Genomic DNA, 26,461 nt, shown 5'->3' with positions numbered 1-26,461 from the left:
GTTGTGTTGTGATATCTTCCCGTGAGTCCCTGATCTTGATCATACACATTGCGTGCATGATTAGTGTACGGTCAAACCGGGGGCGTCACAAGTAGGTATCAGAGCCAACGGCCTATAGGAATCCCACTTTCCAACTCCTTGGCCGAAGTCGAGTCTAGACATTGCAAAAACTTTACTAACATGTCTGTGTGTCTTACGGGCCCACGTCGCCATTGGGTGGTATTAGGATCTTTTACTCCTTGTCTATACTCTGGGACTCTGATCTCTCTTCTATTCGAGTTAAGTGAATTTTGCTAAATCTAACATTAGGATCTCGTTATCACTTTCACCCGGAGAGCCCCTTATTACTGATGATCGTCTGCTGCACGTGAAGACCCTGAAGATACTCTCCGCTGATAACCCGAGAACTTGTGTTCATTGCTTTTGCAATTCCCTTTCATCGATAAACTCCTATGGATAACCGCGTATACTCGCCATTCATACAATGTTTCCCAGTTGATCTTGTTATTACAAGATACCCCAAAATTATCTCTTTTGTTCCGAGAATCCTTGAGCTTACTGCCTTGCTGTTCTTTGTCACCTGAATACCCCTACGGATAATTCTCGCACTTACCGAGTACCCGCTCATCCCCAATTGATTCAAGTATTTCACGAAAGTGTTCAAAATACCATTAGATCTTCCGAAAATTCTTAGGAGCCTTTTTGCTCTTGAAATTCTTGCTTACTTGCATTATGATTAATCTTAAGTCTCGTAATCTTATTGGCATCTCTTGTCATTATCATTTTGAGTCCGTTGATTCAATTTGTTGCGAATGCTCGCAATCCTCAATCAGATCCTAGAATTCATCCTTCCGGCTTAGACGTCATTTGAAACGTGAGCTGGTTCTCGCCAATCAAATTGTCGTCGATTGTGCCCCTATATCTATTGAACTTATCCATCCTTGATCAGAGTCTCTGTTTCTGATCCTTCGCTTTGTAAATCATAATTCCTTTGCAATTGAGCTCTAAGTTACTTAGTTGTTTCTATAATCCAAGGTCTTTGCATTGATTCTTCCTCGGGTTGTGTGCCGATACTCACCTCAGATCCTTTATGGACCATCAGAACCTTGTTGGATTTTATCCGACAACGTCCTTCATATTCAATCACTTTGGAAGTTCTTTCCCTGATACATAATGCCTTTGGTAAATCCTATTCCTTGATTTGGCCAACCATGCTCTGCTTTCGAGCTGGTGATATTTACTATTGAAGCTTGTGGTATATGTTTCCACGATGCCCCGATGGGTTGAACCTATGCCTTCCATAATATGTGTGAACTCGAAAGATTTCATGAGTCATACTCTTCTGGTATTTTGCCAGATAAAATTTTCAACACTTCAACTTCATCAAACGCGAGAAGTGAATGAAAGGTTATGCATTGAAGAAGTGGGAGTCGACCTTGAACTTTGCGTTCATGCCCATGGACACGATGTAGATCTTATCATTAAAGCTTCTCTTAAATTAATTATTCCCTTGGTATAAGTTCATCTTATATCTGGGATCTGGCCTTTTGCAATCGTGGTTCCGACCATGTTCTCCTTTAAATACCATTTCTCGTACAAGTTAAGCACTTGTCTTCTGCAGAGCAATACCCTAGTCCAACCTCTACTTTGGTTTGTCGTCGAGTATTACCCCCCTGGTATCTCGAGATTATCACGGAACTGCATAACTTATTATGAGTTCTCCATCAAGTGCTACATTCTCATTGATTCCAATTTTTCACGGGCTTCGAGTTTTTAAACACACAAAACCACCGATAACTGAATCGAGTCCGCACTAGGATTAAACAACTCTTAGTAATCTTCTTTACTTATGAGTTTGTACCCGATCACGTCATTCCTAGCCTGATTGGCTACATCATTATCGTGCTGAATTTTAACTGTGCTACCTGGACCTTCCCAGCGCACAAATTTCGACAGTGAGCTAATCTTGCGTCAATCTTCCTCGTCATATCACTTCTCCTTGAACAGCAAACTTGATTTCGAGTTTGTGTCCTAACCGTGGTTCCAATAACCTTTCGCTTTCATCATTCCTTTGACTTGATGTCATCCTCGATCAATTACATCTTCTTGAAAACCTCTCGACAAATTTATCGTGATCATTGTCAACAATTTGACTTCTTCCAAGTTGTGTGTTGAAATTCAGGATGAGAAATACCATCCTTGCCCCTCGATGAATTGTGTTATCATCGACAACATTCTTGCCTCCCCCCAACACAAACTTGTTCATATTTTGTGTTGTATCTTGATTTCCCTGCTATCCAACTTATGTTATGTTCTACCGTGGAGTATTACCATCTTTGATGTCAAGAATGTCGTGAGCATTACTCCACCTCTTAAGAATTCTTGGTACAGTGATACTTCTCGCCATCACCATTCTTTCTTGGTCCCCATGTTGTTTCTAAACGAAATACCGACAAATGGTCTGTGATGTGTAAATTCTAAACTTCTAGCAACCCTATTGCTTTGAAGTTATTGGTCTATAGTTTCATTCTACGTCTATGGCTTAATGAATCATCATTCGAACATTGATCGTGCTACCTAGCCCATATTTCGGGTGCACATTTCAACCAATGTTTAACTGTGTATGTTTTCCTCGAGCATACATCATTAAGTCATTCGATCTAGTTAGTGTTATCTCCTTGTTCACATAGTTGTGGAAATCCATCTTTTGGAAATCTCAATGGATTGTCGCTGAGTCAATCAGTCACCTCCTCACCTCTCCTTGATTTAATGATGAACCCTTGTTCGGAACTCGCTTCCATAGTTCATCTCCCGAGAATCTTCGATGTCATTCCGACAATTTGTGTTGCACCTTTCTTCTCAGGCATCCTGAGTCTGAGTTATCCTGACACCAATCAGATCTGAATCTCGGTCAGATATGATGGTTGGAACATATTTCCAAGAGTTATAACATTGGTCTATTTATGACCCGTTAAGGTGATGTCATGCTAACACACCTGGCCGGAGGACCTATTGTTATAAGTTTCCCTTTTTTAGCAACGTTAGCTATTCTTCCATGAGGAAATTGTAAGACTTACTCTATAAGTTGTTCCTGATGGATCCTTTGTGTATCCATAGCCTGATCTTACCTAATGACCAGGTCAATGCTATCTCGAAGCATGTCTGTGGTACTCCGATCTTCAATAAAAACATTTGAAGCACAATGCTAAATTTTCGTTATCCATTATACAAACACCGTTGTTTGGGTAATGTCATGAACTTCCTCTTCCCTAACCTAAATGGTTCTCTTCGTCCCTCACCCTTGGTACCGACGTTGTTGCCGACATAACTGAAATGCTACTCTCTGACATGCCTTGCTATCATGACCGTGCAAGATGTCACCGCTCCTATTTTTAACCCACATGGTGGGCCCATAACCCACAGAGGTGGGCCCATAACCCACGGTTCCACAGGATCGAAACCTGACTCTCCTGTACACCCCTGTTTCTAAAGTTATTCATCACGCTTGGCTTCATATGAAAGATCACGACCCACCTTCCTAGTGATCTATTCTGGTATCAGGCGCAATACTTATTCCCATTGCTCTGAACCCCTTTCACCCTCTGTTTCAGGCAACGGACGGTTGCCTAACCGCTTGGAGCTTCTTGTTGCCCCTCCTTACCTTGCTCTCGATAACTTTCTTGAATTTCAACTCGAGAGATGCCTCTATGCCACTTTCACTGAGATAGCCCCCAGGTACCTAACATATGTTGAGCTCCGTCCTTCCCGAGTTTTTCCCCCTTAGATTTCCGTAAGTACGATGGAGATCCTGAAGGAAGGATGACGACTTCATCAGGATGACCTGAAGCAGACAAATGAAGACGTCAATGTAATGGATCGACCACTTCGAGAAGAGCAACCAAGACCGAGAAGAATCGTTAGAATTTCATAACCTATCCTTCCCCCTTACTCCCCTCTTAAATCTCAGGACGAGATTTCTTGTAGTGGAGGAGAATTGTGACGCCCGGATAATTAAGCTACAGTAACTTTCTACTAATGATGCCACGTCACCTCGATTACTGTTGCTAATCTCATGTTAGTTCGAAACTGATTCAAATTCAAATTCAAAATCAAGCAAACAATAAAAGTTTTCAAATATTAAAACTAAAATGTTCGGGGTGAGCCAAATAATCCATACTAAATATTGGTGTAGAAACCACACTCCTCTAAAGTATTTAAATGCACCATAGTAATTAAAACAGCGGCAAAACTGTTATTTAATAAATACTTTTAAATAATAAATAATTACAAAACTATTTTATTTAGGTGCCAAAGTTAATGTGGCAGTAGTATATTTATAAATACAAATTTAGGTGCTAGTGTTAATTTTTATAAAACTGAAATAAAAAGGAACAAAAATAAAACAGAAAAAAGGAAAAGACTAAACAAAGAAATAAAGTCAAACAAGAAAAAAACAAAAGAAAAGAAACCCCCCCACTGCCCTTGGGCCTCGACCAACTGGCCGGCCCAGCTGCCACTGTACCCCCTCGGGCCAACCAAGCCACGGCCCAGCCTGCCGCCCCCCACGCGCTAACCCTAACCCCCCACGTACCCACTCCCCCTCTCGGTCCACTCCTCTCCTCCCCGATTCACGCCTCTCCCTCGCCACTCCTCCTCCCACGATCCCGATCTGGATCGGGACCGTGCCTCCCCGACGACGACGCCCGGCGCCCCCCGTCGCCCCCGTCCTCGGCCGCCCCCGACGCCCGTCCGCACCGCCCCATCCCCTCCGCCCCCGATCTGGAACTCGGGCTCAGCCCTGACGCCACCGCCGCGCGGAGCTCGCCGTCGTCCGCCCCGTCCTCTCCCTCGCCGGCCTGCTTCCTCCCCCCACCGGACTGCCTCCTCTTCACCGCCTCGTCCTCGACCTCCTCCCCACGCCCCACTGCCCGTGCCCTACTCCTCCTGTGTGAGCTCCCCTCCCTCCTCTCTCTCTGCCGTGGCCGCGCCCTCTCCTCCGCGCTCGTCTCCGCCACCAAACGTCGCCCGCGGACAGCCGCACCCGGCCAACCCCGCGGCGCTCGCGCCCTCACCGCCCCGCCGCTTGCCGCACGCACCCCGCGCCTGTCGTGCCCTCCTTCCCCTCGCCGCGCTCCGCCCCTGGCCTCCTCCTCCTCCTCCTGCCGCTGCTGCGTGGCTGTTGCTGTTGCCTCGGGCCGCCGTCGTTCGTCACCGGGTGCGCGCCCGCTGCCGCTGCCCCTGTCCGCCTCCCCCCGCTCGCCCCTGCTGCCCTTGCGGGCTCGGTCGCGCGCCCGCGCCGCCCCGCCTCTGCGCTCCCGGTGCGCCCCCCCAGCGCCCCAGCACCCGCTCGCCCATGCGCCTGTGCCCGCTGTGGCCAGGGCCACTGACCACTGGGCCAGTGCCCCTGGCCCTATGACATGTGGGGGCCCACCCCCCCGAACGTGTAAAAAAAGAAGAAAAAAAGAAAAAGGAATTAAAAAATATAAATAAAACTAATAATATAAATAAATTTAATTAATTAATTAATTAACTAAATTAATTAAGTTAATTAGTCCTACTTAATTAATCTAATTGACCTGTTAGTTTAATTAAACAGTATTTTGTTTAACCTAAACCCTAATCAACCTAACAGAGTATGACAGGTGTGTCCCACTGGGCCCACACGTCAGTTTGACCAGTCAACACCTCTGTTGACTGCTGACGTCATGCTGACGTCATGATGATGTCAGCAAACACTATTCTGGATAATGTTGGATTAAATTAATTAGATAAATTCTAAAAATGATTTAAAGCATTAGAAAATCATATAAAATAAACCGTAGCTCAGATGAAAATGTTTTCTACATGAAAGTTGCTCAGAACGACGAGAAGAATCCGGATACACAGCCCGTTCGTCCGCCACACATCCCTAGGATGGCAAACACACAACTTTCCCCCTCCGGTTCATCTGTCCGAAAACGCGAAACACCGGGAATACTTTCCCGGATGTTTCCCCCCTTCGCCGGTATCACTTACTACCGCGTTAGGGCATACCTAGCACCGCATATTGCCTCGTTATGTTTTGTGATGCTTTGTTTGCTCCGTATTTACTGTTTCTTCCCCCCTCTTCTTCTCCGGTAGACCCCGAGACCGGCGCTGATGCCACCGAGTACGACTACGTCACCGACGAACCTTCTCCCTGTACAACAGAGCTTCCAGGCAAGCCCCCCCCCCTTGATCACCAGATATCGCCTATTCTTCTCTATACCGCTTGCATTAGAGTAGTGTAGCATGTTACTGCTTTCCGTTAATCCTATCCTGATGCATAGCCGGTCATTGTTGCTATAGTTGTTACCCTTACCTGCTATCCTACTGCTTAGTATAGGATGCTAGTGTTCCATCAGTGGCCCTACACTCTTGTCCGTCTGCCATGCTATACTACTGGGCCATGATCACTTCGGGAGGTGATCACGGGTATATGCTATATACTTTATATACATGACACATGTGGTGACTAAAGTCGGGTCGGCTCGTTGAGTACCCGCAAGTGATTCTGATGAGGGGGCTAAAAGGACAGGTGGCTCCATCCCGGTAGAGGTGGGCCTGGGTTCCTGACGGCCCCCGACTGTTGCTTTGTGGCGGAGCGACAGGGCAGGTTGAGACCACCTAGGAGAGAGGTGGGCCTGGCCCTGGTCGGCGTTCGCGGATAATTAACACGCTTAACGAGATCTTGGTATTTGATCTGAGTCTGGCCATTTGGTCTATACGCACTAACCAACTACGCGGGAACAGTTATGGGCACTCGACGTCGTGGTATCAGCCGAAGCTCTTCTTGACGTCAGCGACGGAGCGGCGCGCGCCGGATTGGACTGGAACGCCTGCTAGGCTAGGTCTGCTTCCGGCCGCGTACGCAACATGCAGGTGTGCAATGGGCGATGGGCCCAGACCCCTGCGCGCATAGGATTTAGACCGGCGTGTTGACCTCTCTGTTGAGCCTAGGTGGGGCTGCGACGTGTTGATCTTCCGCGGCCGGGCATGACCCAGAAAAGTGTGTCCGGCCAAATGGGATCGAGCGTGTTGGGTTATGTGGTGCACCCCTGCAGGGAAGTTTATCTATTCGAATAGCCGTGTCCCTCGGTAAAAGGACGACCCGGAGTTGTACCTTGACCTTATGACAACTAGAACCGGATACTTAATAAAATACACCCTTCCAAGTGCCAGATACAACCCGGTGATCGCTCTCTAACAGGGCGACGAGGAGGGGATCGCCGGGTAGGATTATGCTATACGATGCTACTTGGAGGACTTCAATCAACTCTCTTCTACATGTTGCAAGATGGAGGCTGCCAGAAGCGTAGTCTTCGACAGGATTAGCTATCCCCACTTATTCTGGCATTCTGCAGTTCAGTCACCGATATGGCCGTTTACACATATACCCATGCATATGTAGTGTAGCTCCTTGCTTGCGAGTACTTTGGATGAGTACTCACGGTTGCTTTTCTCCCTCTTTTCCCCTTTCTGTACCTGGTTGTCGCAACCAGATGCTGGAGTCCAGGAGCTAGAGATCCCGAGGATAATTCTACATGGAGTTCGGCTTCGAGGAGTAGTTAGGAGGTCCCAGGCAGGAGGCCTTGCCTTTTCGATCGTTGCTACTTTTGTGCTAGCCTTCTTAAGGCAAACTTGTTTAACTTATGTCTGTACTCAGATAATGTTGCTTCCGCTGACTCGTCTATGATCGAGCAATTGTATTCGAGCCCTCGAGGCCCCTGGCTTGTATTATGATGCTTGTATGACTTATTTACGTTGTAGAGTTGTGTTGTGATATCTTCCCGTGAGTCCCTGATCTTGATCGTACACATTGCGTGCATGATTAGTGTACGGTCAAACCGGGGGCGTCACAGGGGGGCACCTCTAGACACACAATTGATCATTGATCTCTTAGCCGTGTGTGGTGCCCCCCTCCACCATATTACACCTCGATAATATCGTAGCGGTGCTTAGGCGAAGCCCTGCGTCGGTAGAACATCAACATTGTCACCATGTCGTCGTGCTGACGAAACTCTCCCTCAACACTCGGCTGGATCGGAGTTCGAGGGACGTCATCGAGCCGAACGTGTGCTGAACTCAGAGGTGCCGTGCGTTCGGTACTTGATCGGTCGGATCGTGAAGACGTACGACTACATCAACCGCGTTGTGTTAAACGCTTCCGCTATCGGTCTACAAGGGTACGTGGACAACACTCTCCCCTCTCGTTGCTATGCATCACCATGATCTTGCGTGTGCGTAGAATTTTTTTGAAATTACTACGTTCCCCAACAGTGGCATCCGAGCCTGGTTTTATGCGTTGGTGTTATGCACGAGTAGAACACAAGTGAGTTGTGTGGGCGATATAAGTCATACTGCTTACCAGCATGTCATACTTTGGTTCGGCGGTATTGTGAGATGAAGCGGCCCGGACCGACATTACGCGTACGCTTACGCGAGACTGGTTTCACCGTTGCGAGCACTCGTTGCTTAAAGGTGACCGGCGGGTGTCTGTCTCTCTCACTTTAGTTGAACCGAGTGTGGCTACGCCCGGTCCTTGCGAAGGTTAAAACATCACCAATTTGACAAACTATCGTTGTGGTTTTGATGCGTAGGTAAGAACGGTTCTTGCTAAGCCCGTAGCAGCCACGTAAAACTTGCAACAACAAAGTAGAGGACGTCTAACTTGTTTTTGCAGGGCATGTTGTGATGTGATATGGTCAAGACGTGATGCTATATTTTATTGTATGAGATGATCGTGTTTTGTAACCGAGTTATCGGCAACTGGCAGGAGCCATATGGTTGTTGATTTATTGTATGCAATGCAATCGCCATGTAATTGTATTACTTTATCACTAAGCGGTAGCGATAGTCGTAAAAGCAATAGTTGGCGAGACGACAACGATGCTACGATGGAGATCAAGGTGTCGCGCCGGTGACGATGGTGATCATGACGGTGCTTCGGAGATGGAGATCACAAGCACAAGATGATGATGGCCATATCATATCACTTATATTGATTGCATGTGATGTTTATCTTTTTATGCATCTTATCTTGCTTTGATTGACGGTAGCATTATAAGATGATCTCTCACTAAAATTTCAAGATAAAAGTGTTCTCCCTGAGTATGCACCGTTGCCAAAGTTCGTCGTGCCCAGACACCACGTGATGATCGGGTGTGATAAGCTCTACATCCATCTACAACGGGTGCAAGCCAGTTTTGCACACGCAGAATACTCAGGTTAAACTTGACGAGCCTAGCATATGCAGATATGGCCTCGGAACACTGAGACCGAAAGGTCGAGCGTGAATCATATAGTAGATATGATCAACATAGAGATGTTCACCATTGAAAACTACTCCATTTCACGTGATGATCGGTTATGGTTTAGTTGATTTGGATCACGTAATCACTTAGATGATTAGAGGGATGTCTGTCTAAGTGGGAGTTCTTAAGTAATATGATTAATAGAACTTAAAATTATCATGAACTTAGTACCTGATAGTATCTTGCTTGTCTATGTTAATTGTAGATAGATGGCCCGTGCTGTTGTTCCGTTGAATTTTAATGCGTTCCTTGAGAAAGCAAAGTTGAAAGATGATTGTAGCAATTATATGGACTGGGTCCATAACTTGAGGATTATCCTCATTGCTGCACAGAAGAATTACGTCCTGGAAGCACCGCTGGGTGCCAGGCCTGCTGCAAGAGCAACACCAGAAGTTGTGAACGTCTGGCAGAGCAAAGCTGATGACTACTCGATAGTTCAGTGTGCCATGCTTTACGGCTTAGAACCGGGTCTTCAACGACGTTTTGAACGTCATGGAGCATATGAGATGTTCCAGGAGTTGAAGTTAATATTTCAAGCAAATGCCCGGATTGAGAGATATGAAGTCTCCAATAAGTTCTACAACTGCAAGATGGAAGAGAATAGTTCTGTCAGTGAGCATATACTCAAAATGTCTAGGTATAATAATCACTTGATTCAACTGGGAGTTAATCTTCCGGATGATAGCGTCATTGACAGAATTCTTCAATCACTACCACCAAGCTACAAGAGCTTCGTGATGAACTATAACATGCAAGGGATGAACAAGACAATTCCCGAGCTCTTCGCAATGCTAAAGGCAGCGGAGGTAGAAATCAAAAAGGATCATCAAGTGTTGATGGTCAATAAGACCACTAGTTTCAAGAAAAAGGGCAAAGGGAAGAAGAAGGGGAACTTCAAGAAGAACAGCAAGCAAGTTGCTGTTCAGGAGAAGAAACCCAAATCTGGACCTAAGCCTGAGACTGAGTGCTTCTACTGCAAGCAGACTGGTCACTGGAAGCGGAACTGCCCCAAGTATTTGGCGGATAAGAAGGATGGCAAGGTGAACAAAGGTATATGTGATATACATGTTATTGATGTGTACCTTACCAGAGCTCGCAGTAGCACCTGGGTATTTGATACTGGTTCTGTTGCTAATATTTGCAACTCGAAACAGGGACTACGGATTAAGCGAACACTGGCCAAGGACGAGGTGACGATGCGCGTGGGAAACGGTTCCAAAGTCGATGTGATCGCCGTCGGCACGCTACCTCTACATCTACCTTCGGGATTAGTATTAGACCTAAATAATTGTTATTTGGTGCCAGCGTTGAGCATGAACATTATATCTGGATCTTGTTTGATGCGAGACGGTTATTCATTTAAATCAGAGAATAATGGTTGTTCTATTTATATGAGTAATATCTTTTATGGTCATGCACCCTTGAAGAGTGGTCTATTTTTAGTGAATCTCGATAGTAGTGACACACATATTCATAATGTCGAAGCCAAAAGATGCAGAGTTGATAATGATAGTGCAACTTATTTGTGGCACTGCCGTTTAGGTCATATCGGTGTAAAGCGCATGAAGAAACTCCATAATGATGGACTTTTGGAATCACTTGATTATGAATCACTTGGTACTTGCGAACCGTGTCTCATGGGCAAGATGACTAAAACACCGTTCTCCGGAACTATGGAGAGAGCAACTGATTTGTTGGAAATCATACATACAGATGTATGTGGTCCGATGAATATTGAGGCTCGTGGCGGATATCGTTATTTTCTCACCTTCACAGATGATTTGAGCAGATATGGGTATATCTACTTAATGAAACATAAGTCTGAAACATTTGAAAAGTTCAAAGAATTTCAGAGCGAAGTTGAAAATCATCGTAACAAGAAAATAAAGTTTCTACGATCAGATCGTGGAGGAGAATATTTGAGTTACGAGTTTGGCCTACATTTGAAACAATGCGGAATAGTTTCGCAACTCACGCCACCCGGAACACCACAACGTAATGGTGTGTCCGAACGTCGTAATCGTACTTTACTAGATATGGTGCGATCTATGGTGTCTCTTACTGATTTACCGCTATCGTTTTGGGGTTATGCTTTAGAGACGGCTGCATTCACTCTAAATAGGGCACCATCGAAATCCGTTGAGACGACGCCTTATGAACTATGGTTTGGCAAGAAACCAAAGTTGTCGTTTCTTAAAGTTTGGGGTTGCGATGCTTATGTGAAGAAACTTCAACCTGATAAGCTCGAACATAAATCGGAGAAATGTGTCTTCATAGGATACCCAAAGGAGACTGTTGGGTACACCTTCTATCACAGATCCGAAGGCAAGACATTCATTGCTAAGAATGGATCCTTTCTAGAGAAGGAGTTTCTCTCGAAAGAAGTGAGTGGGAGGAAAGTAGAACTTGATGAGGTAACTGTACCTGCTCCCTTATTGGAAAGTAGATCATCAGAGAAACCAGTTTCTGCGACACCTACACCAATTAGTGAGGAAGTTAATGATAATGATCATGAAACTTCAGATCAAGTTATTACTGAACCTCGTAGGTCAACCAGATTAAGATCCGCACCAGAGTGGTACGGTAATCCTGTTCTGGAGGTTATGTTACTAGACCATGACGAACCTACGAACTATGAAGAAGCGATGGTGAGCCCAGATTCCGCAAAATGGCTTGAAGCCATGAAATCCGAGATGGGATCCATGTATGAGAACAAAGTATGGACTTTGGTTGACTTGCCCGATGATCGGCAAGCCATTGAAAATAAATGGATCTTCAAGAAGAAGACTGACGCTGATGGTAATGTTACTGTCTATAAAGCTCGACTTATTGCGAAAGGTTTTCGACAAGTTCAAGGGATTGACTACGACGAGACTTTCTCACCCGTAGCGATGCTCAAGTCTGTCCGAATCATGTTAGCAATTGCCGCATTTTATGATTATGAAATTTGGCAAATGGATGTAAAAACTGCATTCCTGAATGGATTTCTGGAAGAAGAGTTGTATATGATGCAACCGGAAGGTTTTGTCGATCCAAAGGGAGCTAACAAAGTGTGCAAGCTCCAGCGATCCATTTATGGACTGGTGCAAGCCTCTCGGAGTTGGAATAAACGCTTTGATAGTGTGATCAAAGCATTTGGTTTTATACAGACTTTTGGAGAAGCCTGTATTTACAAGAAAGTGAGTGGGAGCTCAGTAGCATTTCAGATATTATATGTGGATGACATATTGTTGATTGGAAATGATATAGAATTTCTGGATAGCATAAAGGGATACTTGAATAAGAGTTTTTCAATGAAAGACCTCGGTGAAGCTGCATATATATTAGGCATCAAGATCTATAGAGATAGATCAAGACGCTTAATTGGACTTTCACAAAGCACATACCTTGACAAAGTTTTGAAGAAGTTCAAAATGGATCAAGCAAAGAAAGGATCTTGCCTGTACTACAAAAAAGGTGTGAGATTGAGTAAGACTCAATGCCCGACCACTGCAGAAGATAGAGAGAAGATGAAAGATGTTCCCTATGCTTCAACCATAGGCTCTATCATGTATGCAATGCTGTGTACCAGACCTGATGTGTGCCTTGCTATAAGTTTAGCAGGGAGGTACCAAAGTAATCCAGGAGTGGATCACTGGACAGCGGTCAAGAACATCCTGAAATACCTGAAAAGGACTAAGGATATGTTTCTCGTTTATGGAGGTGACAAAGAGCTCATCGTAAATGGTTACGTTGATGCAAGCTTTGACACTGATCCGGACGATTCTAAATCGCAAACCGGATACGTGTTTACATTGAACGGTGGAGCTGTCAGTTGGTGCAGTTCTAAGCAAAGTGTCGTGGCGGGATCTACGTGTGAAGCTGAGTACATAGCTGCTTCGGAAGCAGCAAATGAAGGAGTCTGGATGAAGGAGTTCATATCCGATCTAGGTGTCATACCTAGTGCATCGGGTCCAATGAAAATCTTTTGTGACAATACTAGTGCAATTGCCTTAGCAAAGGAATCCAGATTTCACAAAAGAACCAAGCACATCAAAAGACGCTTCAATTCCATCCGGGATTTAGTCCAGGTGGGAGACATAGAAATTTGCAAGATACATACGGATCTGAATGTTGCAGATCCGTTGACTAAGCCTCTTCCACGAGCAAAACATGATCAGCACCAAGACTCCATGGGTGTAAGAATCATTACTATGCAATCTAGATTATTGACTCTAGTGCAAGTGGGAGACTGAAGGAAATATGCCCTAGAGGCAATAATAAAGTTATTATTTATTTCCTTATATCATGATAAATGTTTATTATTCATGCTAGAATTGTATTGACCGGAAACATAATACATGTGTGAATACATAGACAAACAGAGTGTCACTAGTATGCCTCTACTTGACTAGCTCGTTGATCAAAGATGGTTATGTTTCCTAGCCATAGACATGAGTTGTCATTTGATTAACGGGATCACATCATTAGGAGAATGATGTGATTGACTTGACCCATTCCGTTAGCTTAGCACTCGATCGTTTAGTATGTTGCTATTGCTTTCTTCATGACTTATACATGTTCCTATGACTATGAGATTATGCAACTCCCGTTTACCGGAGGAACACTTTGTGTGCTACCAAATGTCACAACGTAACTGGGTGATTATAAAGGTGCTCTACAGGTGTCTCCAAAGGTACTTGTTGGGTTGGCGTATTTCGAGATTAGGATTTGCCACTCCGATTGTCGGAGAGGTATCTCTGGGCCCACTCAGTAATACACATCACTATAAGCCTTGCAAGCATTGTGACTAATGAGTTAGTTGCGGGATGATGTATTACGGAACGAGTAAAGAGACTTGCCGGTAACGAGATTGAACTAGGTATCGAGATACCGACGATCGAATCTCGGGCAAGTAACATACCGATGACAAAGGGAACAACGTATGTTGTTATGCGGTCTGACCGATAAAGATCTTCGTAGAATATGTGGGAGCCAATATGAGCATCCAGGTTCCGCTATTGGTTATTGACCGGAGAGGTGTCTCGGTCATGTCTACATAGTTCTTGAACCCGTAGGGTCCGCACGCTTAACGTTACGATGACAGTTATATTATGAGTTTATATGTTTTGATGTACCGAAGGTTGTTCGGAGTCCCCGATGTGATCACGGACATGACGAGGAGTCTCGAAATGGTCGAGACATAAAGATTGATATATTGGAAGCCTATGTTTGGACATCGGAAGTGTTCCGGGTGAAATCGGGATTTTTCCGGAGTACCCGGAGGTTACCGGAACCCCCCGGTAACTTAATGGGCCTTATTGGGCCTAGGTGGAAGAGAGGAGAGGAGGCCAGGGCAGCGCCGCGTGCCCCTCCCCCCCAGTCCGAATAGGACAAGGAGAGGGGGGCGGCGCCCCCCCTTCCTTCCTCCCCTCCACCTTTTCCCCCTTCCTCTCCTAGTCCAACATGGAAAAAGGGGGGGAGTCCTACTCCCGGTAGGAGTAGGACTCCTCCTGGCGTGCCTCTCCTCTAGGCCGGCCGAACCCCCCCTTGCTCCTTTATATACGGGGTAAGGGGGGCACCTCTAGACACACAATTGATCATTGATCTCTTAGCCGTGTGCGGTGCCCCCTCCACCATATTACACCTCGATAATATCGTAGCGGTGCTTAGGCGAAGCCCTACGTCGGTAGAACATCAACATTGTCACCACGCCGTCGTGCTGACGAAACTCTCCCTCAACACTCGGCTGGATCGGAGTTCGAGGGACGTCATCGAGCTGAACGTGTGCTGAACTCGGAGGTGCCGTGCGTTCGGTACTTGATCGGTCGGATCGTGAAGACGTACGACTACATCAACCGCGTTGTGTTAAACGCTTCCGCTATCGGTCTACGAGGGTACGTGGACAACACTCTCCCTTCTCGTTGCTATGCATCATCATGATCTTGCGTGTGCGTAGAATTTTTTTGAAATTACTACGTTCCCCAACACTATTCACCCCCCTCTAGGCAACATCCTCGATCTTTCAGAGGACGACAGAGAGTGGGCCGAGATGAGTGACACCGGAAATGACTCTAGTGTAGTAGGACGCGGGCAAGGAGATCAAGGGGAAGGGCGTCGGCGTCGAGAGGGACGAATAGGAGGGCTTTGAGCAGAGGACAGAGGAGCTTGACATGGCGGCGTCAGTGCAGTACACTGCTATTCAAAAAGAGATGAAGCTACGATCGTCGAAGCCAAAAAGTTACAACACGAATGTTGCGAGGAACTGCGAGATTATGCTGCTGGTCAAAGGAAATTTCAAATGATCGATCGTGCGCGACGAATCTGACAAAATTCGTCCGGAATAGCTCCAAACAGGAAGACGAAATTAAGAACTTACGGCCGACGAAACTACGAACCGATCGCCTGAATGGAACCGTAGCATCGAGGTGCATCTTTTTCGTGTAGAGCTTACCTCGAAGCGAAGCACCGTTGTGTAGATCAAAGGGAGGAGATTAGATACGAGCTTACTGAGGGTTGAAGAAAACCTCATGTAATCACCTCGCATCCTCCCGTCACGTAATCACCTCGCATCCCTCCCGTCTCCACTGGTGCAAGGGCCCACTCGCTTGCGCTCGGCTCGGCCTGGCTCGTGAGAAACTGCCGATTCCTGCGTTTCCAGCGAGGCAGCCTCTGGGCTGCTTTAAGAAGCGTGCGATGCAGGCCCAACCAGGCAACCAAACGAGCCTCTTGCTTCCCGCGCGGGTCTGATTGGGCTCTATGCAGGCAACCAAACACGCCCTTGGTAAATGTTGAATGTGTATAGAAAAAATGTTGACAATGTGTTCAAAAAAAAAGTTAATATATCATTTAGAAAATGTTAATCAAGCATTTGAATTTTTTTTAAATATGTATAGAAAAAATGTTGACCATGTATTAAAAAATGTTGATCTTGTATTTGAAAAGTGTTAATCAAGCATTTGAAAAAGTTTAGAAGTGTGTAGAAAAATGTTGATCATGTATTAGAAAAATGTTGTTGACATGTAAAAAAAAAATGTAGAATGTTAACCAATCGAAAAAAGGAAACCCAAAAAAATAAAAACTGAAAAATAAAGAAAAACCCAAAGAAATAAAAAACGAAGAAACAAATGCAACAAGAATGAAAAGCGGAGAAGAAAAAGGAAAAGAAATAACATAAAATGAAAAGAAGGAAAAAAACTGGAGAAAACCGGCTGCATTCGCTTCAAGTAGGTCACATCCTTATACATATTATGAATTGTACGCTGGCGTGATGGCTAGTGGCGCTGGTTATCTTCGCGGCGACCAGGGATCAATCCCTCTTACTCCCATTTCCTTCTCTTTTTCCCATTCGCGGTGCGCGAAAATGGGCCGGCCCGTAACAACCACGACTAGGAAAAACTCGACGTGAGATTTTCTACAGATTCGCTTAATGCGAGATATAGACACCGCGTTGAGGCAAGGCAGGCTAAAGACCCATCTAGAAAAAAAAGGCACGCCAAAGCCCAATAACCAACTAGGCTAACAACAACCAATATTATGTGTATTCATTAGATGTAAGGTCAAAAATTCAAAAAGCTTCTTAAATATTCTGGTTCGCAAATGGACCAATGTACTGGTGGTTCGACCAGTAATAACCTGAACCGTCAGTCTCACCAATTCGTTTTTTTAAACTATGCCAACAACAAACCAAAAAGGCACCGGTAATAATCTGAACCGTCAGCCTCACCGGTTCGTTGTTTAAACTATGCCAACAACAAACCAAAAAGGTAGTCATGATCGATTTTGTTCACTCTAAAAACCCCAATGTTCGATTTTTAAACACATGGGCAAGGGGCATCTGGAGGGGCCGTGTGGGCCCCCTGGTGCATTTCTACCACCTCTCGACACCAATATTTTTTTGTTCACTTTGAAAACCATAATGATCGAGGAGTTTTTCTATTTTCTCCGCCGCACCTCTTTATTTCGCGTCGATCAGATTTGAAGGTCTTTTCTCGTACTCTATCGAAGGGGAAATTATCACTACGGCCATCTCCATCAACTTGAAGGTCACTATGATTGCCCGTGAGTAGTTTCCTTTGGACTATGGGTCCATAGCAGTAGCTAGATGAATTTTCTCCCGTGTTTCTCAATACAAAGATCACATGAGTTACCCTACACGATTATGATCCATCTGATGTAGTTTGTTAGTATATTTGTCGCAGTGTGATGAATTGTCACTTCATGATTAGATTTATCCATGATTCCTTCTAAGATCAATTTGGTTTCTTTGCTGCATAATTCTTATTCATATATGCTCTTCGATCTATTTGTCTTTTCTTTGGCAAAGTTTGGTGAGTCATCTCCAAGAGGGAGTTGTGTATGATAGTTGGGTTCAACCTTGCAAGTAACCTACCACAATGACAGAAAATGGAAAAGGCATGTATTATGTTGTTCTCACTAGGGATAAAAATATGATTGTGTAGTTGTACTTTGTATACAGGGTGAAGACAATATATCATGTACTTTATGTCATCATACTTAATGCAATAGTTTGGTTTACTACTTAGTACTTTAAGATGCATGTTGGATATGTTGAAATATGCCCTAGAGGCAATAAATATTATATTATATACATTTCAAGTTCATAATTAAGAGTTTATATTTTATGATATAACTTCTATGATCCTGGAATATGCGATTCAGTGAAAAACTCATATGCATGTGTGAAATGATAAAACGGCAAAATAAGATTTCTAGTCTCGCCTCTAAGACTAGCTCAAGTGGAATATTTCAGACGATTTTATCTCAAAGTATAAAAAATAATCTCGCAGTTCCTCATGCGGTTATTAGTTAGTTATAAGACTAGCCTCTAAGACTAGCCTCTAAGACTAGCCTCTAACAAATAATCTCGCAGTTCCTCTAGGAATATAAGACGATTTATCATTTCCACGTGGTCTAAGACTTGAGGGTGAAAAATATAATTTCCTCCTTCAATAACTAACTAATTACACTTAGGTTAGGTTTGATTTTGTTTAGAGAAGTTTAGCTATGCTATCTTTTATTTTGTCTACGCTCATATCGCCTAGTGCGACCATCAAGACATTCTATCAGAACACTAAATATTTCATCATCAAATAACATATTCATAATTTGAGATTGCTTATGTTGTAATTTTCTTGCTTGTTCTTCGATTTGCCTGCAGAAAATCCTTCGCGGATAGGTCTATTGTGTTCGGTCAATAACACTGTGGAATTGGTTTAGCGATTGACGTGGATGTTAGTCATGTACGGTCCTTTTTGTATGATTGGTAGTCAGATCATGAGGCTAAGTCCTACAAAATCATAGTTATCTCCTTTCATCAAAAGATCAGGATCTCGGTTCATATCATAAGTCCCACTGCCAGGAACTTTGCATTGAGGAGTGGTATATATATCTCGATGCAAAGTTTTTGTGTGAAATAGAGAAATCAATGGCATGGGTGGTATTTATCTAACTATATAATGAATACTAGGATCCAAGACAGGGTAAAAAAACTAGAGAAGTACGTAGCCGCCTCCTCCCCTAAGGAAAAACCTAGGGTTTCTTTGCTTCCCGTCGGCGTTGTCGTCGGCCCGCCTCGTCTCCGGTGGCATTAGGGCCATGGCGGCACGGTGGATCCCGGCCCTTGCCGGCGGGAGGGCTCCATTTCCAGATGTTCCTTCGAGTTTTGTTAGGGTTTGTGTCCTGCTCAGGAAGAGACAGCGGCGGCTTTCGGAAGATGGAATAAGGTTCTCACCGCCTAGCCCCGTCTCGGTGGTGTGTCTAGCATCGCCGGTGAGCGTGTGAAGGTGTGTCTCCGGCGGATCTATCCTTTTTGAATTTGCTCGGATATGGTCGTAGTTCGTCTATGTTCGTGTGTTTTCAGGTTATCCTTTCGAACTACGCTACTCTTCATCGTCGGCGGTTGTTGTTCTGACGCGTTGGTCCTATGGTGTCTTAGCACGACGACTTCCCGACTGTCTACTACAACAAATTTTGCCCAGCTCCGGCGAGGGAGGGGCGATGATGGCGGCGCGCCTTCGGCTCGTTTCAGTGCTTGTAGTCGTCGTTAGGTGGTCTACAGATCTGGATGTAATTTTTATTTTTTTTAGTGTTCATTGTACCGCCATGATTGAAAAAAATAGATGAAAAGTTTTCTATAAAAAAAACTAGGAACCAAGCGGTTGAGCTGCCCTGATGTCAACAACAGAAACCTGATGTGTGATGCGTCACCGAACTTTCTTCTACCTTCCCATTTTCCGTTTTTTTTCTAGAACCTCTTCCTGATCCTCTTTGTGAAGCTATATCTTTCAGTTGCTTCGGGGGTTGGTGGTGAACTGATATTTCGAGGGAAGTACTGAGCGAGTGGGAGTTGGTGGTGGACTGATGGGAGGCACAACATACCGTGGTTTGTTTCTATAGATGAAGGTACCTTCTTTTTTGCGGTGAAGGTAGATGAAGGCACCATGGTTTGTTGGTAATGAAAGATTCGAAAAAATTGTTATATAACATTGTCAAGGTATGAATTATAAAAGACTTCGGAATGTAGTGATAGAACAAGAGAGTCTAAGAGGGTAATAAGAAGCAGGAAACTGGTCTAGCGTTCCTTTCCTATACCTTGGCCGACACGGCAAACTCTTCCCATCAGGCTTCGTCAACGAACCGTGGATCCGTCTTCCCTCTGACTACCGCTCCGAACAGGTGGTGGGGAGGAGAATCTCGGTGCCTCTGCTCCGGCTATTAGTTTAGGTTAGAGTTTTTTAATCCTCACAGGTGCGGCGCTCGGGTGGTGGCGACGCTTCCTCCTTGAATTTGTCTTTCGTGCATTGATTCTCCCTTAGTTTGTCCAGACGTTCTCGACGGATCTCCGGTGTAGATTCTTTCCGTCTCATTGGGGCGGTGAGGTTAGACTTTCTCATTGTGTCACGAGATTTGGTGTCAGATTTTTCAGATCTATTCAATGATTCAACGACGACATCGGTGGCTATAGGGCGTTGGTCCTTAGGGACACGCATGAAGATTTCTCACCTGTCATCGACAAAGTCAAGCCGGCTCTGGTAAGTGTGGCCACAGTGGCACACTGCGGTAGTCGTTCAGTGATTTAGGAACCTCTCGATGTAATTTTATTATGTTTGAAGTGTTTTATTTTTTCATGAACTTTTATAATACATTTAGAGTGTATGTGCGATTGTATGAGTGGTATGTACTGTGTTCAAAAAAGAAAAGAGAAAAAACAGGAGAGTCAAAGGGGGCAATTCGTTTCGATGAGATATGAGCTCAGACCTCATTTATCCCGTTCGAATCAAACAAGATGCAGGCATTCTTTTGCTACGGGAGCCTATTAGAGTGACATAACTTGTGTTTTTATTTTCTGGCGCTGTAAACAAGCCCTGAGCCTCAACAGAGTTTGAGTGATCTATACTCCATCTTTTTCCTCCTTTTTTGCGGGGAAAGTTTGAGTGATTTATATCGCTTATAGAGAATGCATAAAAACACCATATAGTGCACGATATGGGATCTCTGTTTCGGTGTCATTTATAATAATGCGGTTATAATAAATCCACATCAGCAATTTTCTAGAAGTTCCGTTGATTTATGGTGAGGGATGTGATGCACGCCCCACCTTACCAAACGGTGTGTCCTGTCAGTCACCATGAACCTGTCTCTGAAAGTGCACGTCTCATCAATTCGTTCCAATGGACCTGACCGTAAAAGTGAACCACATACACGCACGTATCCAGACACTGTGGTAAGCTTTTTGTGTGTGTGTGTGTGTGTGTGTAGGGACAGAAGATCGCCGGAGATGGAGCGGCTATCATGGATCCACCATTATTGAAGGCGTAACATCAAAGGATTGCATTCATATTTAAAGTCGTGGCAGTGCAAGAGAGAGCAAGCCAGCCAAGGCGATTGGATCTTGCACCTGCCAACAAGGTACGGGGAAGATCATGGCGTCCGATGGCAAGAGCAAGATCCTTGTGATCGGCGCGACGGGGTACATCGGCAGGCACGTCGTCGCGGCCAGCGCGCGGCTCGGCCACCCCACCCTGGCGCTCGTCCGGGACGCCGCCCCCTCCGACCCGGCCAAGGCGCAGCTGCTCAAGACCTTCCAGGACTCGGGCGTCACGCTCCTCACGGGCGACCTCTACGACCACGGCAGCCTGGTGAGCGCCGTCAAGGCGGCCGACGTCGTCATCTCCACGCTGGGCTCGATGCAGATCGCCGACCAGACCAAGCTCATCGCCGCCATCAAGGAGGCCGGCAACGTGAAGGTACTACCTTGTGCAGCTCAGTTATTTGCATCCATGCACGGCTGCTTCACACATTGCGGTGCTCTGTCTGCAGAGGTTCTTCCCGTCGGAGTTCGGGCTGGACGTGGACCGCACCGGCGCCGTGGAGCCGGCCAAGTCCATCTTCGCCCTCAAGGCGGGCATCCGCCGCGCCGTCGAGGCCGAGGGCATCCCCTACACCTACGTGGTGGCCAACTACTTCGCCGGGTACTCGCTCCCCACCATCGGGCAGGTGCTCTCCCCGGCGCCCCCGACCGACAGCGTCGTCATCCTCGGCGACGGCGAGACCAAGGTCGTCTTCGTGGACGAGGCGGACATCGGCACGTACACGGTGCTGGCGGCGGACGACCCCCGGGCGGAGAACAAGGTGCTGTACATCAAGCCGCCGGCCAACACGCTGTCGCACAACGAGCTGGCGTCGCTGTGGGAGAAGAAGACCGGCAAGACGTTCCAGAGGGTGTACGTCCCCGAGGACGCCGTCCTCAAGCAGATCCAAGGTTAGGATACTAGCTTTATACAGTACATTCATTCACGCGGGATACGTACTAGGCCGTCCTGATATATCAATTTATCTTTGTGTACACTACTACAGAGGCGCCAATCCCGATGAACATCATCTTCTCGATCGGCCACGCGTCGTACATCAAGGGGGACCAGACCAACATCGAGATCGCGCCGTCGTTCGGCGTGGAGGCGAGCGAGCTGTACCCTGACGTCAAGTACACCACCGTCGACGACTTACTCAACAGGTTGCTGTGAAGATATGCCTGCTGATCTATCTGTCTTTGAGGCCAGTGATGGTCAGTATATGAACGGACTGTGTGTGTTTGGGACTGATGATGTCCGATGAGTCGACACTTGTATGCTTCTGGTTACTTTTGTTGGTTTGTATGTCCTCCCTCATGGATGAATAAATTACTCGGGATGTCCTTTAGATTTTTTTTGGGACTGTCTATTTGAAAACAGTCAAATTTCCTGACCAATCAACACATTACAACTGTATTAGCAGGGAAATCACTAGAAAGAAAAAAATGAACGCCTAAACGGGTCAGGTAAACATCCCACCCGGTTCGTCCTGGACAACAAACCCCCCTCCTGATTAGGGACCACGAAAACACATGCCAACAAAGCTTGCAACGCACGCAAAGGCCAAACCCCCTCCACAAAACACGCCCCTCCCCCTCAACCACTAGACAGATCTCACCTAACAGGGCTAGACAAATCTGGAGACGCCCATGAAAAAGGGAGAGGCGGCCATGGCAGATCGGGGAGGAGGAGAAGAACAAAGAGGAAACACAAAATTGGGAGAGGGGGATGTACCTGATGATCACCAAGAAGGAAATGAACAACACGATCCACAAGTCAGCAAAACAGTCGTACACCAACTCCTCTGCATCATCTCTCTTCACCTCTTACATTGACAAAAATCTAAGGGAATTTCCTTCATCTACAAAAACAGAGGGGAGAGATCAACATCAGAAACATTCAGGAACCTAGTCAAATTTCCACTGTAAATCCTAAAAAATTACAATTAAAATCCCCATGTAACTAGTCTTATATCCTAGAAATTTCCTGTGTGAATTCCTCATAAATTACAGTGTAAAAAGATGTAGACAAATGATGTAATTACATTGCAAGTACATAGTAAATTACACTGTAAATCATAGGAAAATACAGTAGACAAAATCTGAAATCAAAAACATTCAGGAACCTAATCAAAATTCCAGTGTAAAAATCCTAGAAAATTACAGCGTAAATCCCCATGTAACTAGTCTTGTACCTAGAAATTTTCAGTGTAAATTCCCCATAAAATTCCAGTGTAAACCAATGATGAAATTACATTGTAAGTACACAAGAATTTACACTGTAAGTACCTTGTGAGAATTGTTAGGATTTACTTGAGTCGTGTAGGTCCAGGACTTAGCCTAGTTTTCCTTCTGTTATTTCATGTACGTGACAGCCCTGTGTGGTGTCACAACTTGGACGTAGTTTGCTTGGCGTAGAAGTAGAGGGCCGGGTCGTGCGGTGAGCACGACGGGCTGGTAGCGATGTGCACGGCCTCGATCCGTTTGACGTGGGATGGCACGTTTGTAGCGACGGGAGCGAGCTGTGCGGGCACGATCGTTACGCAAGAAATAAGAAGAGAAAACAGAAAAGGCCGCAAGTTAGTTGGCGGCGCAAAACCACTTCGTGTCTCTCTGAACTCTAGCTGAAACTCACCTGGAGATTGATCGCTGGTGAGCGAGTGAGTTGCCCAGTGGCAACGACAAGTGGCATCAGAGCCTCGTCAGAGATCCTGTCGACATGGCCGGCGGCAAGAAGCCGGTGCAGACGGAGAAGGGCGACGAGTCAGGGTCAAACTCGCCGCCGCGCCGTTCACGATCACCATCCCACTCCCCCCCCGCGACGCGGACGGAGCCGCACGATCCGCGGCCGTGAGCTGGCGGCGCCGGTCGTGCAGAAGGTGATCCGGGAGTCTGGATCGGCGAACTGGCCGATGCTGACCAAGTCGAACTACAACGACTGGTCGCTCCTGATGAAGGTGAAGCTGGAGGCGCGCGGCTACTGGGACGCCGTCAAGTACGGCGACGTCGACTTCCACGAGGACCGTATGGCGCTGGAGGCCATCCTTGGAGCGGTGTCACCCGAGATGGTGGGCACGCTGGCCGTCAAACCGTCGGCGAAGGCGGCGTGGGACGAGATCGCTACCATGCGCATCGGCGGCGACCGCGTGCGCGCAGCCAAGGCCCAGTCGCTGGCACGGGACTTCGAGACCATCGAGTTCCGCGACGGGGAGACCGTGGATGATTTCGCGATGCGGCTCGGCTCCATGGTCACCAACCTAAACATCCTTGGCGACAAGGTCACCGAGGAGAAGGCGGTAAGAAAGTTCTTGCGCGTGGTGCCTCCACGGTATTCGCAGATCGCCCTGTCCATTGAAACCCTTGTTGATCTCGATACGTTGAGCATTGAGGATCTGACAGGCCGCCTCAAAGCGGCCGAGGAGAGGTTTGATCATGGCGGCTCAGGACAGGCCGGTGGAAGCCTACTGCTCACTGAGGAGCAGTGGCTGGCGCGTTACAAGCAGCGCGAACAGGGCGAGGGATCATCGCGTGGCGGTGGTCGTGGCGGTGGCCGCGGCGGCGGTCGCGGCCGCGGCAGAGGACGTGGTGGAAAGGGCAGGGACAGCGCGCCCGGAGACGGCGCGCCTGGCGGTGGCCGAGGGTCATCGGGCGGCGGCTCTCGCTTCAAGGGGAACTGCCACAACTGCGGGATCCAAGGCCACATGGCTCGGGACTGCACCAAGCCCAAGCAGCAACGCAAGGAAGAGGCCAACCTCAACCAAGTGTAGGAGGATCAACCTGCGCTGCTCATGGCGGTGAGCTGCGGACTCGCCCAGATCCACGTCGAGCCGGCGCGCGAACGCGTCTTCCTCAACGAGAAGGGCGTGATCCCGGCGCAGACGGCGTGCAACGCCTGGTACTTGGACACGGGCGCGAGCAACCATATGACAGGCGAACGGGCCGTGTTCTCCGCGCTCGATGAGACGGTGACTGGCACGGTCAGGTTTGGTGATGGCTCGTCCGTTGATATCCGTGGACGTGGAACAGTGGTGTTTAACTGCAGGAATAAGTCGCACCATGCACTGACGGGGGTGTACTTTATACCCCAGCTGAGGAGCAGCATTGTGAGCATCGGGCAACTCGACGAGGTGGGCTGCAAGACGGTGGTCGAGGATGGCGTGATGAGCATCTTCGACCAGGAGAGGCTGCAGCTCGCATGCGTGAGGTGCTCCAGGAGCCGTCTGTACACGCTGCAACTCGACATCACGGGCCCGGTGTGTCTCCTCGCCAAGGCCGACAACGCGGCGTGGCGATGGCACGCGCGCTTCGGGCATCTGCACTTCAGGGCGCTCCATGATCTCTCCAGCAAGGGCATGGTCGTCGGCGTGCCGCCGATCCCGCGGGTGGATCAGCTCTGCGACGGGTGCGCCCTGGCCAAGATGCATCGGACGCCGTTCCCACGCGCGTCCCCGTATCGCGCAGAGCGTGGCCTGGAGCTGGTACACGGCGACTTGTGCGGACCAGTGACGCCGGCGACACCAAGCGGCAACCGCTACTTCCTCCTCATCGTCGACGACTACAGCCGCTATATGTGGGTGGAGATGCTGCGTACAAAGGACGAGGCGTTCAAGTTCTTCCGCAAGGTCAAGGCGCTCGCCGAGAGCGAGCACGGCGTGAAGCTCCTGGCATTCAGGACGGACCGGGGCGGCGAGTTCAACTCCATCGCGTTCAAGTCATACTGCGATGAGAATGGGGTCAAGAGGTACACAACGGCGCCGTACTCCCCGCAGCAAAACGGCGTCGTGGAACGCCGGAACCAGACGGTGGTTGAGACCGCCCGCAGCCTGCTCAAGGCCATGAAAGTGCCTGGTGAGTTCTGGGGTGAGGCTGTAAAAACTGCTGTGCACATCCTGAATAGGGCTCCCACGCGTGCTCTGGACGGCATCACTCCCTACGAGGCGTGGCACGGCCGACGCCCGAACGTCGCCTACCTGCGCACTTTTGGGTGCACGGCCTACGTGAAGAAGGTGGGACCGGGCATCAGCAAGCTTTCGGACCGCGCAGCACCCATGGTGTTCATGGGGTACGAGGACGGCAGCAAGGCCTACCGCGTCTACGACCCAGCGGCCCGCAAGCTCCACATCACCCGCGACGTGGTCTTTGACGAAGACCGGCCCTGGAACTGGGAAGAGGCGCCTGACGCGGCAGTGCCCGCGGGCGCGCCCGCTATCTTCACTGTCGAGTACACCGTCGACAACACCGAGCCCAGCAGCGGCAGTGACCGCGCTCCGGACATGCC

General features: G+C 47.4%; 2 protein-coding genes across 2 annotated transcripts; both read left to right on the top strand.

Moving 5' to 3' along the window:
* Positions 1–20,934: 20,934 nt before the first annotated feature.
* On the top strand, positions 20,935–22,538 carry LOC109742697 (isoflavone reductase homolog IRL). The gene is made up of 3 exons (XM_020301799.4): positions 20,935–21,580; positions 21,654–22,095; positions 22,191–22,538. The coding sequence occupies exons 1-3, from the start codon at positions 21,257–21,259 to the stop codon at positions 22,355–22,357; spliced, it is 933 nt and encodes a 310-aa protein (XP_020157388.1). The 5' UTR covers positions 20,935–21,256; the 3' UTR covers positions 22,358–22,538.
* A 1,557-nt stretch (positions 22,539–24,095) lies between these two features.
* On the top strand, positions 24,096–24,950 carry LOC141033185 (uncharacterized). Its single transcript, XM_073506266.1, has one exon. It carries the CDS (start codon positions 24,096–24,098, stop codon positions 24,948–24,950), a length of 855 nt encoding a protein of 284 aa, XP_073362367.1.
* Positions 24,951–26,461: the final 1,511 nt, after the last annotated feature.

This window comes from Aegilops tauschii, chromosome 1 (genome assembly GCF_002575655.3).
Source record: "Aegilops tauschii subsp. strangulata cultivar AL8/78 chromosome 1, Aet v6.0, whole genome shotgun sequence".
NCBI classification, from domain to species: Eukaryota; Viridiplantae; Streptophyta; class Magnoliopsida; order Poales; family Poaceae; genus Aegilops; species Aegilops tauschii.
This window is presented reverse-complemented; position numbering and strand designations above follow the sequence as displayed.